We start from the raw sequence: 18,153 nt of genomic DNA, 5'->3' as shown, positions 1-18,153 counted from the left end.
TTAAAAATGTATACTGAACACTCTGTGGTTGAAGTTTATAACTTTATAACAAAGACGTTTATCATGTGGTGATTGGTTATGTGGAGAAAGAAAAAGGAAGGATAGGACCTGGGGTTTTGGTACGTCAGATAGAGACAGCACACATGCAATAAAGAAAGCCCACTCAGAAGAACATCCATTGAATTCTGTGTTTGTGTCTCCGACCACCAGATCACGAATCCAACATTTACACAATACAGGTAAAATTCCATTATAACGAATATCTTTACAACAAAATTTTCATTACAATGAAGTATTTTTATGGTCCCGACAGCTTCCCCATACGACACGAGTCTATAGAAATCTCGTTACTACGAAGTACATTCAGCAGATACTTTCATTATAACGAAGTGCACAAAAGACCTTGAAATGCCTGAATGAATCATCCACAGAGCAGTTAGTTCTGTGGCCACAGCTCAGTTGTGCACAACGATCCCCAAACAGAAACACTGTAAATTTTTTTTTTTTCCTCATACTGTTTTTTTTTTTTTTTTTTTTTGCCTTTCCTGTTTCAAGCTGAATAAAGCTGGTTTTGCTAAAGTACTGAGACTAAGCCTTGTGTTTTGGGGTGCAAGACAGGGACTTATAGCGCGACCCCGATCTTTTATGATTTGCTTCTGTGGCGCTTTACTGCAGCAATTTGAGCCTCCTATTGCCCTGCCCCAGCAACGGACAAACAATCTTCCACAGACGCTGCAATTGCGCTTCAGGACGCACTTCAGCGTGTCATTCCCATTGGGTGGGGAGTGAGGGTTCTCAAATAAGTTCAGAAACCTCACAATATGAAGAAGAAACCCTGCCCCAGCAACGGACAAACAATCTTCCACAGACGCTGCAATTGCGCTTCAGGACGCACTTCAGCGTGTCATTCCCATTGGGTGGGGAGTGAGGGTTCTCAAATAAGTTCAGAAACCTCACAATATGAAGAAGAAATAATGATTCGGCTCCTGACTGATAACTGTGCTGCCCACAACATGCTTCCACATTCAGATAATGTTCGCTTTGAATACCTCCCACCCAATTGCATGGCAGCGCTTCAGCCGTTGGATTTGGGCATCATTCGCACCCTGAAAGTGTATTATCGCAAGGAAATGCTGAGATGTCCTATTGAGCATTGGAAAATAATTAATAATTAACTAATAAAAAAAGTGCACGTTTAATTTTCACCAACACCAAACTTACCCGTCCCGCCCCACCCGGCTACTTTTTCATGCCACCCTGCTGGAAAAAATTTCTGGGGAGAACACTGCAATGAATACCCCTTTTGTTTCTAAAATATTTTAATTTTTTTGAGTCATAAAGGCAAGAAGGTACTGGAAAAGCTGCTTATAGATTTTTATTTATGATGACTCAATAGCATCACATACCTTCCTTCAGATGTTTCTGGCATAGATTCATGCCTCAAGTCTCCTGTTCCGCCTCATCCCAGAGGTGCTTTATTGGAATGGATTTGCAGACCGTGTAAACCATTGGAGTAATCTGAAATAACAGTCATATTTATGAAACCAGCTTTGTCATATTGTGCAATATATTGCAGGAAGAATCCATGTGAAAGCAAGAAGACTGTGGCTATTCTTGTAATGTTCCATACAATCAAGTCAAACTTAACAAAACTAAATTCACTTCAGTCCTTACCCATGAGAAAGAGAGGAAGGCCAACAGCCAGAGTAAAACTTTGAGAGTAGTAAATAGGGAAAAAAGTCCTCCTCCCCAATATAAATGCTTATTTTAAAATGTTTTGAACAGATCCTCTAAGTGAGAAGTTGATTTTTTCCAATTTCAAATGTTATATAACAAGTACAGTTTTTTTGTCCTTCTCCACTTTAAGCCCATCTGGGATTACACCATAAACAGCTATTAATGGATTAGGAGTGAGTGTGACACCAAGGCTGTCTCATAGTCATTTAAAAATTTTTGTCCAGAACGATGTTAATTTGGTACACACCCAAAACATGTGGCTTAGTGAGGCTGGAGCTCGAATGCAACATTTGCAGATTGGATCTTGTTCTGGAAACATTTTAGACAATTTTAAACAAGATAGATGTGCTCAATAAAAGATTTTAAGTTGAATAATTGAATGCTTTGCACATATGGAGCTAGATTCTGTGCATGGCTGCCTTCCACTCCTTTTCTGAAATGTTGTGTGAGAGAACATTTTCCCACTTTACTCTGGGATCTTTAAAAGGAATTATATATTTTTATATATTATGGAAATGCTGTTTGAATCTTCAAGACTGATCAATATCTCTTCTGGAATAGAAATAGATAGGAGGTGAGGAAAATCGGGCAGATTTCTTTTACCAAACTTTCTGATTTGGAGATAGTGGAAAACAGTGTTGATGGGAAACTAATTTTGGAGTGTAATTGTTTATAGGATGCTAAGACATTCTTTATATGCAAATCTCTAAATGATTTAATCCCATACATTTTCTAAACATTAAAAACTGTGTACATTTGAGAGGGTGGAAAAAGGTGGTTATCATGTAGAGGTGCCACAGATGAAATATTCTCTAACTTGAAGTGCTTCCTACATTGATTCCATATTCTGGGTGAATGAAGGACAATTGGGTTGTTAGTATATTGATGATACCTTGTATTTACTGATATACAAAGCAGGGAATATAAAGAAGTACTGCAGGATTTTATTTCTACTGTGGACGAAGCTAGTGTGTGTTCAACTATTTGTGGCAATGTCCAGGTTTTTATAGCTTGTATGTTTGCCGTCCAGTAATAAAATTGAAAATTAGGTAGAGCTAGGGGTGGGCGGTATGACCAAAATTCTATATCACGGTATTTTTCTAAATTATCCCAGTTTCACGGTATTCAACGGTATTTTTTTCCCCATGCATGAGTGGATGTTAACCACATTTTCCACTGCAATTACTGGCTAAGAATAACCTATTCCACTGTCAAGAGTATTGTACATTGTACAAAAAAAAAAACATTTTAATGTGCACACAAGTATTAATACAGTTTTGCATTGCCCCATAAAGTGATAGTTTTCAAGGGGGTGGCACTAATGGAGAAAGTATCACATTGCATGACAGATGCAGTCAAAATATAGAACCTTTTTATTGAACAAATTTTGCAAAAACAAACTATAATTTTGACAACATATTTTCAACCATACAAAGAGGCATTTAGACTTAGTAAAATATCCAGAAGTGCTTGTCAAAAACTGTATTGCACCGAATATGTCTTAGAAAAGGAATAAATAGTAAATATTTTTTGTAAACCAACTACACTTTCTGTTAATGTTAACAATCTCTGTCCACTGACACGTTAAAGTGACTTTTTAAACAACTTTATCATCATTAAACTGCATAATATTTAAACTAATAAATAATAACAATAAAATAAATAATAGTATTATTACTTATAGTTGCACTATTACTTCAAGACTTCAAGCCCAGGTGCATTACACAGTATTCACCAAATTAAAATAAAATACAACAAGTGCAACTTGGTGGTGACATCTTTATCAACTGAACCATCATTTAGGCAAACTGCATTAATATGGACCTTGCTTCAAGCTAAGCTATACTGGGAAGAAAAAAACAAACTATATGTCGAGAACAAAGTCAACATTTCCACTTTATTCTCGCCGTTTATGTCGAGATTAAAGTCGACATTTCCACTTTATTCTCGCCGTTTATGTTGAGATTAAAGTCGACATTTCCACTTTATTCTCATAGTTTACTTCATAATTAAAGTAGAATGTCGTAAACTAAACTTCTTCCTAAAATCAATGTTTAATCAATTACTTAATTTACCCCGCCATAAATTAATGCAGCACATTAAATGCTTTATGTTACGTTCCCCGACCCAGTGGTTAATCACTACGCTTCTTAAACTGACTTCCTCCGCACTAAGAGAAGACAGCGATCACCATACAGAATCCATTCACTTCATGATATTCGTACTTTCTAAAAATTTAGAATGCTAAGATAAAAACTTGATATCATTTTCATGATGAAATGCATTAAAGCAGGTATTACACAGGCACGGTAGTGAGGCGGTAGTGCTGCTCCCTCGCAGTAAGGGGTCGCCAGGTGTATGTTCAGTGTAGACAACTTTATGGCAGGTGTGACGAGGCTCCAAAAAACTGGATGTATGAATAGCTATCGCACAGGTTTAACTTAAATATTGTGTAAATGTTGGGTTTGTGATCTGCTGGTCAGAGACACGAACACAGAATTAAATGCATGTTCTTCTGAGCGGGCTATCTTTATTGCATGCATGCTGTCTCTATCTGACGTAGGCTACCAAAACCCCAGTTCCTATCCTTCCTTTTTCTTTCACCAAATAACCAATCACCACACGATAAACGTCTTTGTGAAATTAAAACTAGTTATAAACTTAGCCCACGGAGTGTTCAGAACTTTAAAAATATCTTCGTTATACATGTTTAATTATGCCATCCATTCAGAGTTGTGCCCATCTCTGAACAAATCACTTAACACAAAGCATTTAATGTGCTATATAACTTATAACGGAGTTTGAGAAAATCTAGTAAATTAAATATTCATTTTATGATGAAGTTTAGTTTACGATGTTCTACTTTAATGACAAATTACGAGAATAAAGTCAACATGTCGACTTTATTCTCGTCATAAGCGTCAAGATTAAAGTGGAAATGTCGAGAATAAAGTCAAAATGTCGTCACACTATTACACAGTACCCAGGTACATTACACTGTATTGAAAACAAATAAAACAAGTACAACTTGGCTTGCAGTGTTATCCAGTAGTATAGAAACAGTACTTACACATCTGACCTTTTAAAACTAAAGCATCTCCAGGCGACAGACGTGACTGCTTTTTTTCGGCTCTCTGTCCATTTTCACCGCACGGCATACCTATGCTACCGCCCACTATTTGGTGGTGTAGCAGTGAAAAAGAGCCCTAGTGCAACAAATCTGTGTTTAGCGGTGTCCCCACTTGAACCGTTTCCCGCTGCGCCACGTTCCGAACGTCGTTTAGGCAATTTAAACCGGTGTTACGGTATAAGAAAAATCCATATCATAAAAAAAATAAAAAACGGTTTTCGGTATGAACCGGTATACCGCCCAGCACTAGGTAGAGCCATGCCACCTTCTGATTTCGGTTGTTGTAGGGTCACCCTTTGGATGTGTTGATATTTCGAATTCCAAATAAATTAAGTTATGATTGAATCTAATCTTTTAAAAAATGATTTGTTAATGTATATGGGGATGTTTTAAAATAGAAACAGAAGCTTAGGAAGGGTATTCATCTTGATGGTATTAATTCACCCTACTAAAGTAAGATGGACCATCTATGCACGTCTTGTTTAAGTTTTTCCAAGCAGTCAACAAAATTTTGTTGAAAAAGAGATTTATATTTACTTGTGATATTTACCCCTAGGCGTTAAAACTGATCTGCAATGATTAAAGGGAAGGTGTCCAATCTAATGTTGTTTGCTAGAGAATTCACAGAAAAAAGCACGCTTTTGCTCAAATTAATTTTGAGTCCAGATATCTTTTGAAATTCTGCTAGTGCAGTTAGGGCTGCAGGCACAGAATTTTTGTGGGTCTGATATATACAGTACCATATCATCTGTATATAGTGATATTTTCTGTTCAGCTCCTTCTCTGAAAATCCCCTTTATCTTTGATGCATTCAGGAAGTGTACAGCCAATGACTCAGTGGCGATTGCAAATAGCAGTGGTGACAAGGGGCATCCTTGTCTAGTACCTCATTCTAGTTTGAAGTAGTCAGAAACAAGGTTGTTAATACAAACTGAAGCTTCTGGACTGTTATATAGTAATTTGATCCATGAACATATGTTCGGGCCAAATTTATGCAGTGTGGTGAATAGGTAGTCCCATTCAACCATATCAAATGCTTTCCCTGGGTCCAAAGATAATAAGATCTCTGGAGTGTTAGACTTTATGGGTGAATATATTACATTAAATAGGCATTGAAGATTGGAGGCTAAGTGTCTAACTTTAATAAATCCGATTTGGACTTGTGATATTGCAGAAGGGAGCACTTTCTCAGTCCTTCTAGCCTGAACTTTGGAGAGTATCTTGACATCATTATTCAGAAGTGAGATCGGTCTGTATGATGTATATTGTATAAGTCCTTATTTTTCTTAGGAAAAACGGTAATTAATGCTGGGTGAAAAGTTCGACATAGAATTTTATTGTCTCTGGCTTCTATAAATGCTACTAATAAAAGAGGAGCTAACTTAATTGAAAATCTTTTATAAAATTTAGCAGGGTAGCCATCAGAACCTGGTGCTTTCCCACTCTGAAGTGAGTTTATAGCATTGAGTAATTCTGTTAGTGTCAGAGGTTTATCCAATTCCTCTGCATGAAGAGTATCTAGCTGTTGTTTATCTATGACGTTACTGTCAGTTTAAACAAGTGTGGTCTTCCTTTTCTGACTGTGGTCATTAAAGGGTGTTTTCTTCAATGTAACTGCTGTTTACTTGGTGTTTTTTGTTTATCATACTATTCTCTGTAAATTACAGACCATTGGTTCTCTAAGTCCTTGGTATCCCATGTGGCTACTGGTCCAACCAATTTCACAGTCAGTCATTTTACAGTACAGTAATCCCTCCTCCATTGCGGAGGTTGCGTTCCAGAACCCGCGAAAGGTGAAAATCGGCGAAGTAGAAACCATATGTTTATATGGTTATTTTTATATTGTCATGCTTGGGTAACAGATTTGCACAGATACACAGGAGGTTGTAGAGAGACCGGAACGTTATTCAAACACTGCAAACAAACATTTGTCTCCTTTTCAAAAGTTTAAACTGTGCTCCATGACAAGACAGAGATGACAGTTCCGTCTCACAATTAAAAGAATGCAAACATATCTTCCTCTTCAAAGGAGTGCGCATCAGAGAGAGAGAGAGAGAGAGAGAAAAGCAAACAGTCAAAAATCAATAGGGCTGTTTGGCTTTTAAGTATGCGAAGCACCGCCGGACAAAGTAGCTGCAAGGAAGGGAGCAAGCATTTTTCAGCATTTTTTAGAGGAGCGTCCGTATCCTCTAGGCCAGTATGCGAACAGCCCCTCTGCTCACACCCCCTCCCGTCAGGAGCAGAGAATGTCAGAGCGAGCGAGAGAGAGAGAGAGAGGAAAGCAAACAATCAAAAATCAATACGTGCTGTTTGATCTTTTAAGTATGGGAAGCACCATGCGGGAAGCATATCGCTTGCAAAGCAGCCACATGTAAGCCTAGCAAAGAAGGGAGCACAGTGAAGGTAATCTTTCAGCGTTTTTTGAGGAGCAGCTGTGTCCTCTAGGGGTGCGAACAGCCCCCGTGCTCACAATATATTTGAGGAGTTTTATTTAATACATAATACGCGCTGTGGTTGGGTAGCTTCTCAGCCATCTGCCAATAGCGTCTCTTGTATGAAATCAACTGGGCAAACCAACTGAGGAAGTGTGTACCAGAAATTAAAAGACCCATTGTCCGCAGAAATCCGCGAACCAGCAAAAAATCCGCGATATATATTTAAATATGCTTACATATAAAATCCGCGATAGAGTGAAGCCGCGAAAGTCGAAGCACGATATAGCGAGGGATTACTGTACCTGTAATTGATCTCATTTAATTAGGTAGTCTTGTTTCTTCTTCTCGTATTCTGCATTCAGAAAAGCACAGCAGTGTTTTTAATATTTGTATTATATTTAGAAATATTTGTACTTTTGATATAGCTTTAAATTGTTAACTTTCATTTTTGTTTTAATATAAATTTGTTCCTATGAATTTTGCTCCCATATCTTTATTCTAAAAATGACATTTAACAATAAACAGAGCAGACACCCTTGAAAGCTGATTGGCAGCAACTACTTATTTGTTAGAGTCATTAGTTAATAATGGATTAAATAACCAAATCATATAGAAAAGCAGAAAAAAAATCATGATGATGATGAGGAAAATCTTGAAAACCACATTAAAAAAATCACTAAATTATTTCCAGGTAAAGTACATAAATGCTCGGTACATTCTAATAAAAATTGACAGAATTTCATTTAAGTTTCTACATTGACCCTAAAACATAGAAACTGGGAAATAGCAGCTTGCTTAGTTAGACTAGGAGACCAACAGAAGTTAGTTGGAACAAAACCCTGCAGGCACATGAGGTTCCCAGGACTGAGTTTGAGACCCACTGCTCTAGGCACTGCATTGCTTGAAAATCCCAAAAGGACAGATGCTTCTGGTGGGCTGAAAGCACTTTGTCTGGCACCATTAATCTCACCACGGTAAAAGTCGCTTTGTTCATGCATCGTTTCCATTTTAATGTTAGATTTAGTGACAATTACATTTTTGACAGTATATGTATTTTGTATTTATTAATGCAGCCACAAGATTTTGGAGGAGCATACTATTTGCATTAATGAGAAGGCATACCTAATAAAATGACCACTAAGCATATATATGTATTTACACTACCGGTCAAAAGTTGCATTTCCACTGATTAATTTGAAAGAAAAACTGGAAAAACTGAGACGTTCTACTTTTGACTAGTAGTATGTAATTTACCTATGGTGTTGTACAAGATCAGTGAACAGTATAAATGTATACTTTTTGTTATGACAGAAGCACATGCAGGTTAAGTGACTTGCATAGAGTCACACAAGGAGTTCAAGGCAGTAACTGAACCAGCAACGTTATGGTTTTACTTACAATGCCTTAGCTGTTTCATTGTACCTCTTGTCTGAAAAATAAACTGGATTGCTTGTATGCTTTATCCTCCAGCTATTCAACTCCTCTTTGCACCCACCTATCCATCCATATTCCAGATTCATTCATCAATACATCCATTCATTTTCATAACTCATTTAACTACATTTAGGGGTGTGGTGGATTGGATTATATATTATATGGATTCCTGCAGCATCTCAGATAAAGCTGGAACCATCCCTGGTGAAGGACGTAGATGTTTACTATTTCAGTCATCGCTTTGAAAAGCTTTGCAAATACTTTTTCCAGTATTATATACTTCTTTTCTCAAAGTGAATTTTAGATATATGAATGACCATTATCATCCATTCATTATACATCTATTTGCATACCTCACATTTCAATTCTAACACATAATTCTACTTTCTTGCAACAGACCTTATATGTCAGTAGGATCACTACGAGATCAGGTAATTTATCCTGACACCCTTGAAGAAATGAGCAGAAAAGGTTTCAAGGATTCTGACCTGGAGCATATTCTGGATATTGTAAACTTGCGTTACATTCTTCAAAGAGAGGGTGGTAAGTAGCAATTCAAAATGAAAAATTTGAAACTGGTTTGATTTGAAACTGATGAACTGATTAGTTTCTAGCAAAGTTTTTTCAACACTGTACCTTTCCCACTGATGTTGCACAGAAATTCAAGCTGACTAGGCACATTTAAGTTTTAATTTTGCCTTGTGGCTAAATAGTTATTTATAAGGGGAGGGAGGTATAAAGAATATAAAAAGGCACCAATGGTAAAAGGTGGAAAAAATGGTAGTCACCTTTTAAATACAAAATGCAAAAAATCCAGAGGTTGGAGTCCTACTCCTTAACTTGCTACTCTGTGTTTTAAGCTTTTATGCTTGCACTGCCTGTCTTAGAACAATTTACCAGATGTCTAATTGAATTAAGTCTACCGCCTTTCTTAGTTCAAGTCCCTTTTTGCTTTACCTCCCTTTTCACTGCTGGTGTAAAATTTTAAAAATGGTTAGTTGACCTCACTACAGTCAACTGGATCTTTGTTCACCTTTTCTGCCAGCTAAGGCCATTAATTGCTGCCTAACTAGTGCCAGCCAGCTTCACCAGAAGAAAGAGAGTTTCAGTATATTGCTACAAATTTTTGCGAGCAGACAAAAATTTACTGTTAAAAAATGGTCAGTAACAGAAGGAACATCACAGTTTAACAAAGCACAATAGGAACATACTATTCAGGATTTGCCACCTAAATACTGGATGAGTTTTGTTGTTCATTTCATAGTGCTCTCAAGGCTTAAATGCTACAAATTTCCTTTAGTGATAATGAAATTTAAGATACTGTAAATAATAAGATCATTTTCTGCACATCTTTTGTGTTACTGAAGTTCAGGACTCATTTTGTAAAAGCATCAAGTATGTAGCTTTTTCTGGTAGCAGTAAGATGTCCTGGATACTATGTTAAATTGCATTGGTTGAGAAACAGCACAACTCAAAAATGACTTGCGTGAACTCATTCATTGATAATAGAGAGGAAGAAAATATGGATTGGGTATGTACTGTATGTGTTAAGAGGGAATTGCCTATTTAAAGAAAATGATCAAGAGAAGATTTTTGGGGGGGTTACAACATTAAATTGAAGTTCAGAAGTGAAGGACATATAGACAGAAGAAGAGAGTACCTAATACATAGTGGAAGAGGGAATTGTGCCCCTGGTCTTTCTAAAGAGAGAACATTTGATGGTGATGATAAGCAATGGTGATGTATTCCATCAGTGAGAGCTTGTATTATTAGAGTGTTCTCACTTTTGCACTGCTTGTAAAATAAATACATCTATCCCAGATTATTGAAATTCAGGATCATGCAGAGCTAGAGTCTACTGTATATTGGCAGCATTGGGTACAAAGAGGGAATTAAACAGTGAGCCAGTCTATTGCACAGAATACTAACATATGAACTAACACCAGACCTCACTGAAGTAAAGCCATTTTAGAATCAACAACTAAACTAGTACACAGCATTATAATGTCAGAGGAATACCTAAAGACCCAAAATAAAATCAAAATAAAGTGAGGTAGCAGCACTAACAGCTACAATACAAGTCTGCTTGTTTATAATGGATCTGAAGAAGAAAAAATAAAAGTGACTGCCTGCTCCCTTTTTATGGGACAGTATGGGCACAGATAAAATCAGTTGCAAGTTTAATCTCTACTGGAGAGCTTTCTTTTAAAAAGTGTTACAGCATGTTAATCACTTGACTCTTACCTGCAAACAGCAGCCCACAACTCCCAAAAAAGAGTTTTGAAAATAAAATGTTAATTGTAAAATTGACAATTCAGATTGCAAAAAAAGTAAAAATAAAACAGCTGTGCAGTAAAAATGAACCCAATAATATGAATTTCTAATTTGCAGTCAGGTTGTAATGGCATTACAATAAAAATGATAGTCAAGTTCACACAGAGCAGTCTAATATGTAATATTGGGGATTCTAACTCCGATCCTGGAGGTTTTCCATCCTGACACTTTCTTAATCAGTGACTAATTTCTGCTATTAATTAATTTCTTTTTTCCCCCCTCATTTCAATTGCCTATTTTTTAGCATTCAGTCCTCTGAATTGTTTCTTTTATTCTTAAATGACAGGCAAACAAAAATAGATAGATAGATAGATAGATAGATAGATAGATAGATAGATAGATAGATAGATAGATAGATAGATAGATAGATAGATAGATAGATAGATAGATAGATAGAGTACATACATGCATACATACATACTTTATTAATCCCCAATGGGAAATTCACATACTCCAGCAGCAGCATACTGATATCAAAAACAATGTTAATTAAAGAGTGATAAAAACACAGTGCAAGTTAAAAAGTGCAAGGTGGAGAGTGCGAGGCAGGTATAACAGTCAATAACATTGTATAATGTTACTGATTACCCCCCCACCCACCCCTGGTGGAATTGAAGAGTCACATAGTGTGGAGAAGGAACAATCTCCTAAGTCTGTTAGTGGAGCAGGGCAGTGACAGCAGTCTGTCGAAGCAGCTGCTCCTCTGTCTGGAGATGATACTGTTCAGTGGATGCAGTGGATTCTCCATGATTGACAGGAGCCTGCTCAGTGCCCGTTGCTCCGCCACAGATGTCAAACTGTCCAGCTCCATGCCTACAATAAAGCCTGCCTTCCTCACAAGTTTGTCCAGGTGTGAGGCGTCCCTCTTCTTTATGCTGCCTCCCCAGCACACCACCGCGTAGAAGAGGGCGCTCGCCACAACCGTTTGATAGAACATCTGCGGCATCTTATTGCAGATGTTGAAAGATGCCAGCCTTCTAAGGAAGTATAGTCGGCTCTGTCCTCTCTTGCACAGAGCATCAGTATTAGCAGTCCAATCCAGTTTATCATCCAGCTGCACTCCCAGGTATTTATAGATCTGTACCCTCTGCACACAGTCACCTCTAATAATCACTGGGTCCGTGAGGGGCCTGGGCCTCCTAAAATCCACCACCAGCTCTTTGGTTTTGCTGGTGTTCAGTTGTAGGTGGTTTGAGTCACACCATTTAACAAAGTCCTTGATTAGGTTCCTATACTCCTCCTACTGCCCACTTCTGATGCAGCCCACGATAGCAGTGTCGTCAGCAAACGTTTGCACGTGGCAGGACTCCGAGTTGTATTGGAAGTCCGATGTATATAGGCTGAACAGGACCGGAGAAGTAAAGTCCCCTGTGCTGCTGACCACAAAGTCGGACCTGCAGTTCCCGAGACACACATACTGAGGTCTGTCTGTAAGATAGTTCACAATCCATGCCACCAGGTATGAATCTACTCCCATCTCTGTCAGCTTGTCCCTAAGGAGCAGAGGTTGGATGGAGTTGAAGGCACTAGAGAAGTCCAGAAACATAATTCTTACTGCACCACTGCCTCTGTCCAGGTGGGAGAGGTGTCGGTGTAGCATGTAGATGATGTAGATGGCATCCTCCGCTTCCACCTTCTCCTGGTATGCGAACTGCAGAGAGTCGACGGCTTGGCAGACCTGTGGCCTCAGGTGGTGAAGCAGCAGCCGCTCCATGGTCTTCATCACATGTGACGTCAAGGCGACAGGTCTGAAGTCATTCAGCTCACTAAGACGTGATACCTTTGGGACTGGGGTGATGCAAGATGTTTTCCAAACACTCGGGACTCTCCTCTGTTCCAGGCTCAGGGTGAAGATGTGCTGTAGAGGACTCCCCACCTCCAACGCACAGGCCTTCAACAGTCATAGCGATACTCCATCTGGACCCACTGCTTTGCTGCCACGAAATCTCCTCTGTTCTCTGCTTACCTGGGCTGCTGTAATTGTGGGTGGGGGAAAACTCTCTCCTATTTGGTTAGAGTGGGTTAGGGTGGTCAAACCTGCTAAAAAAGTTGTTCATCAGGTTTGCTTTCTCCCTGTTTCTCTCGATGGAATGAGACACTGAGTAGCCTGTTAGGTTGGGGATTTAACCAATTTCACTCCAAGCAGTTTCTTAATTAGAAGCCGATCGTTGTTGTTAATTAAACCCGTTATTTAATTTCATTGCTTTTTGGTGTTCTCTTTCTGCCTCATTAAATATTTGCAAAACTGTTGATTTTTTTAAGAGCACTGTCAAAATGTTTTTTGGACCTTAGCAAATCAACATGACTGAAACCTTCTCCTTTATTTTCAGATATTGTATGATGGACACAGGTTAGCTGTTGATGTGTTGGCTTCTTTTGTTCCTCATTGTTGTTTGGCCGCTAAATAAGATAAAAATGAAACAATTAAGGGGCTGAGTCTCAAATAGCAAGTCAATTACAATTAAGGTAAAAGAAGTTAAGTAGTAGCAAAAAAACTGGTCACTAATTAAGAAAATAGAAAACCTGGAGCCACTGCAGCCCTCAAGGATCAGAGTTAGACACACCAATCTAATATCTGCAACATTTTAATGTGAATGGGGTTTACTCTGTCTTTCTGTCTTTGGTATGTTATACAACTGAAAACAACAAACTGAAAGCAGTAAAGTGGTAACCATTTGCTGCTCAGTGTGCACAGTGTCTGCAATAGAAAGAATGACTGCAGAAGTCAAAGGACATTTCATACAAATTTCTCTGGGCACGTTTTAACTTTAAGGATCACTCATCTGGTTGTGGGGTGTGGACCACATCTTCAATTACTTAACACATAGTTGTCATTAATACACTTAGTTTATTTGCATCAAGTCTCCAAGTTCCAGAGAACTCTGTCATGCTGACGAAGTACAGGAAAAGCTAATCAGTGTCTCAGAAATGTATTAGCACTAAAAGCTGATCTTAAGTCTTATGAAAGAAGCAGAATGTGGACTTTACCATTCCTGTGGACCATCCGGTATGACTCAGTAATTTAGTATGAATTATGTACAAGTATTATCATCAAGGTTTGCTACAGTTGGTAGAATTGTAGAATTTTGCTATCACACACTGATCAAGCATATTTCCCTCAATGAAGATTTACTTTTGAATTTCTGTTTGTTATTTTGACATTATGTTCTCTGTCCTGCTTTGGACAACTAGTTTTCCTTGGGTGCAGATAATCAGTGGTTTTATTATTTAGCTAAACACAATGTTGCACAATACACTCTCTTCTTTTGCTAAGATGCAGGTTTTTTTATTATGTTGTTTTCTACTCTAAGCGTACACTACATTTATTGCTTAAAATATTGACCCTTACTATCCCAAAATGTGTTTGAAACATATTAAAGCTTAGTTTGACTCTTTCATGTGTTGACTGTAGATGGGAAATATCTGAAATTGGCAAATGGATTCAGATAAGGTGATTTTATTTTTTGAATAACTGGCTCGAAAATTGGCCCCAGAAATCCAGTTGGCATATGTCTACTATACAGTCTCCTGAATCTGGATAAGGAGAATATTAAGGATGAATTATCACTGGGCAGTGGCTTTGACGTATTACGGCAATTGGAGATTTACAGTAGAGTATTATTTAAATGCCCAACTTTTACATTACCTTTGAAGTGATTTCATTTGTTCTTTTTCCTTTTTCATTTTGTGGTAATGACATTTAAGATTTGCTCTTGCAGGCTGGAATGCTGTTAGTGATTGGAAGGATGTCTTGTCAGGTGGAGAGAAGCAACGAATGGGAATGGCTCGCATGTTTTATCACAAGTAAGACTGAAAGTATAATTTCTTCCCCTTAAAAAAGTGATATTTAAATGAAGAATCTATGGCTATAATTCTTATTTTTTCTTAAAGACAAGCTAAACGGAGAAAGGTGCAGGTTTTCAGGACAAGAAACTGGACAGATGTGTATAGTTTTATTAAAGGCGAAAATGAATTTACTTAGACACAGAAACTAATTAATTTGTTCAGCAAATTATTTAAGAATTTCAGTATAAACCACTGTATTTAAGTGTAATGATAATTAGATTTTTTGTATTAAACCTTTAGTATAGTGCTTATTAATACTGATATTAAGGACTGAAAAATTAAAAAAATATGTAATTTCAGAAGTGGTAGATATGAACTTTCTGCAGGGATTGTAACTAAATCACCTATTTGTTGTTTTTTAGGCCAAAGTATGCCTTGTTGGACGAGTGCACAAGTGCTGTTAGCATTGATATTGAAGGCAAGATTTTTCAGGCTGCAAAGGATGCTGGGATAGCATTATTGTCCATTACCCATCGTCCATCTCTCTGGTATGTAGTTTGTTAGAGTATGCTGATTCATTGATCATAATAGATGCTAAAGTGATATGCAAGTCTGATTGTAATTTGGGTGTTTTTGGTGCGAACAGTAATGAAATGCTGATTAGAAAGACTCCAGTTTTTGATTTCAATAATAAAATATTTAAAATGTAGATATAAATGAGATACTCTTAGTCCCATATGATTTTAAAAATTATTTTGACTCTGCAAAGAAGAATGTAAAACATTTTCATGACTTTTACTTTTGATAGATTACATAATCAGACCTTAAATTAACAACTAAATAACATATTCAGAAGTTTTGGCACTGCTGGTCAAATTGCATACTTCACTGAATCTCTATGTGAAAAAATGTAAACACAGTCTCTGCAGGGTACAAACGTAGAAGTACACACATTTTAAACTATAAAAATATAGATGTAGTCTGGCTTACCTCCACACAGAACACTGTCTCTTTCTCCTACTCTGGATTTGCCCCAGGGTGGTACATGAATGCAAAACCTCTGGCGAGGTGCAATATAGCTGAAGCTTTTAGATCAGAGGTTCCCAGCTGGGGGTAAATTACACCCAGGGGATAAATATCCTTTAAAAAAGTTGAAGGCACAAAGATCTTGATTAGTTCCCAAATATGACATGAAACTTGATCTTTCAATAACTGCACCAAGAATATCAAAAATTGTAGTTGAAAAGCACAAACATGCGTCTGACTGACTTGTCGATGTGTGTTCTCATCGACTGTGTTTCATGAAACTATACCGGTATCACCTCATCATTAGTTGTTTTTAAATAGGTGAAATAGCATTATTATGTGCTGCAATTGTTATTTGAACTTAGAAACAGTATCTTTAAATTTCCCCTTTGTCAATTGCTTTATTGTGGTAGAAGTATGAACTCAAATTACTGAACAAAACAGTTTGGGGGGTAAATTTACTTTCAAAAAGCTGCCACAGGATCAACGAGATGAAAAAGGTTGGGAACCCTTGTTTTAGACTGATGAGAGAGTCCGTCAAATGCAACTTGGGTTTCAGAGAGAAAAACTTTTAACTGTTGTTTATGTGAATTGTGACATTGCATATTTTGGATAATCATATAAAAGGATGTGCTGAGCTATCAACTGATCTTAGATTGACAGAGCATCTGTTTGACAGATCTGTAACACCCTGTTGCTGGGAATAACTAGCAAATATCTCTGTTCAGAATAATTTTAACTCCTGTGTCCAGTGTAGCTGGACATAGATGGGCCCTGTTCAATACCTTAGCTGTGGCTAAAAGATTGCTGACACTTGTCATGGATGCAACCATTGTTGGTGTTCCCCATTTTTAAAGGGGGGGACAAAAGGGTGTATTCCAGTTACCGAGGGATCACACTCCAAAGCTTGCCTCAGAAATCTTTTACTGGGGTGCTGAAATAGAGATTCCATTCAATAACTTCTCTGTTGACACAGTGGTACCCCATTGACAGTATATGGTTTTCCAAACAAGCCCTGGATTACTAAGGAACTAAAAGGTCTCCTGAATGAGAAAAACAGAGCATTCAAATCCGGTGACAAAGAGGCTGTGAAGGACGTACAGCATATGCTAAAGAAAAAGATGAGTGAAAGAAAGGAAGCTTACAAATCTAAAATAGAAAACAAACTCACTCAGAATAACATGAAGGATGTATGGAATGGACTGGCCATAATTACTGGACTCAAGCAATCCAGGGCTCAGGTGCTAGAAGGAGATCTAGACAAAGCTAACACCCTGAACACAATTTCTTAAAGATTTTCCCTCCTACTTCCACCTTCTTCCAATGACCAGTCCCCTCACACAATCCCTACTACATCAACAACTCCTACCACATCAACTGGAATGGCCACTGACGAGTCCATCTCTGACCATCAGAATAGACTGGCAATAACTGAAGACCAATTAAGGAGCCAACTGAAGAAGCTACACCTAGGAAAAGCTGCAGGACCAGATAAAGTCAGTCCTCGAGTTTGTAAGGTCTGTACTGACCAACTTTGTAGTGTCCTTTGTTACCTGTTCAGTCTGTTCCTAAGGCTTCAGAAAGTGTCATTGTTGTGGAAAATATCCTGCATTGTTTCTGTGCCAAAGAAGGCACTATTCTAATGAATACACACCAGTGCCACGTACATCTCACATCATGAAGACCTTTGAGTGGCTGGTCCTGGACTATTTGAGTCTTATTGAGGTAGATCACCTGGACCCACTGAAGTTTGCCTATTGGACAAAAATTGGAGTGGAGGATGCAATTATTTATGTGCTCCACAAAGCTTATTCTAACCTGAACAAAGCTAGCAGCACTGTAAGGATTATGATTTTGTGATTTCTCCAGTGCCTTCAGTACTATCCAGCCATCTCTGTTATGGGGTAAACTCAGAAATATGCAGGTGGATGAGCCTGTTGTGTCCTGGTTAATGGACTGTCTGTCAGGCAGACCACAGTTTGTGAGACTCAAGGACTGTGTTTCTGATATGAGCAACACTGAAGCACCACAAGGAGCAGTCCTGTCTTCTTTCCTCTTTACTTTGCATACCTTAGACTATAAAAATAACACCAGGTCATGTCACTTTTAGAAATTCACAGATGATTCTGCACTTATGGAGTGTATTGATAAATAGTATGTGACAGAGTATAGGAATCAGGTGTAAGAGTTTGCTTCTTGGTGCAAAGAGAATGTCTTAACATCAGCAAAACCAAGGAAATGGTTATTGACTTCCGCCACACCAAAGAGCCT

General features: G+C 37.9%; 1 protein-coding gene across 1 annotated transcript in view; it reads left to right on the top strand.

Moving 5' to 3' along the window:
• The window catches only part of abcd1 (ATP-binding cassette, sub-family D (ALD), member 1), an 87,829-nt gene that overhangs the window by 59,975 nt on the left and 9,701 nt on the right, over positions 1-18,153 (top strand). Inside the window, exons 7-9 of the mRNA XM_028813284.2 lie at positions 9,134-9,279; positions 14,790-14,874; positions 15,279-15,404. Of these exons, the coding sequence (XP_028669117.1) occupies positions 9,134-9,279; positions 14,790-14,874; positions 15,279-15,404 (357 nt within the window). The remainder of the gene's footprint in view (positions 1-9,133; positions 9,280-14,789; positions 14,875-15,278; positions 15,405-18,153) is intronic.

The sequence above is a fragment of the Erpetoichthys calabaricus genome, chromosome 11, assembly GCF_900747795.2.
Source record: "Erpetoichthys calabaricus chromosome 11, fErpCal1.3, whole genome shotgun sequence".
Lineage (NCBI taxonomy): Eukaryota > Metazoa > Chordata > Cladistia > Polypteriformes > Polypteridae > Erpetoichthys > Erpetoichthys calabaricus.
Note: the sequence above shows the minus strand (reverse complement) of the source record. Positions and strands in the feature narration are given on the sequence as shown.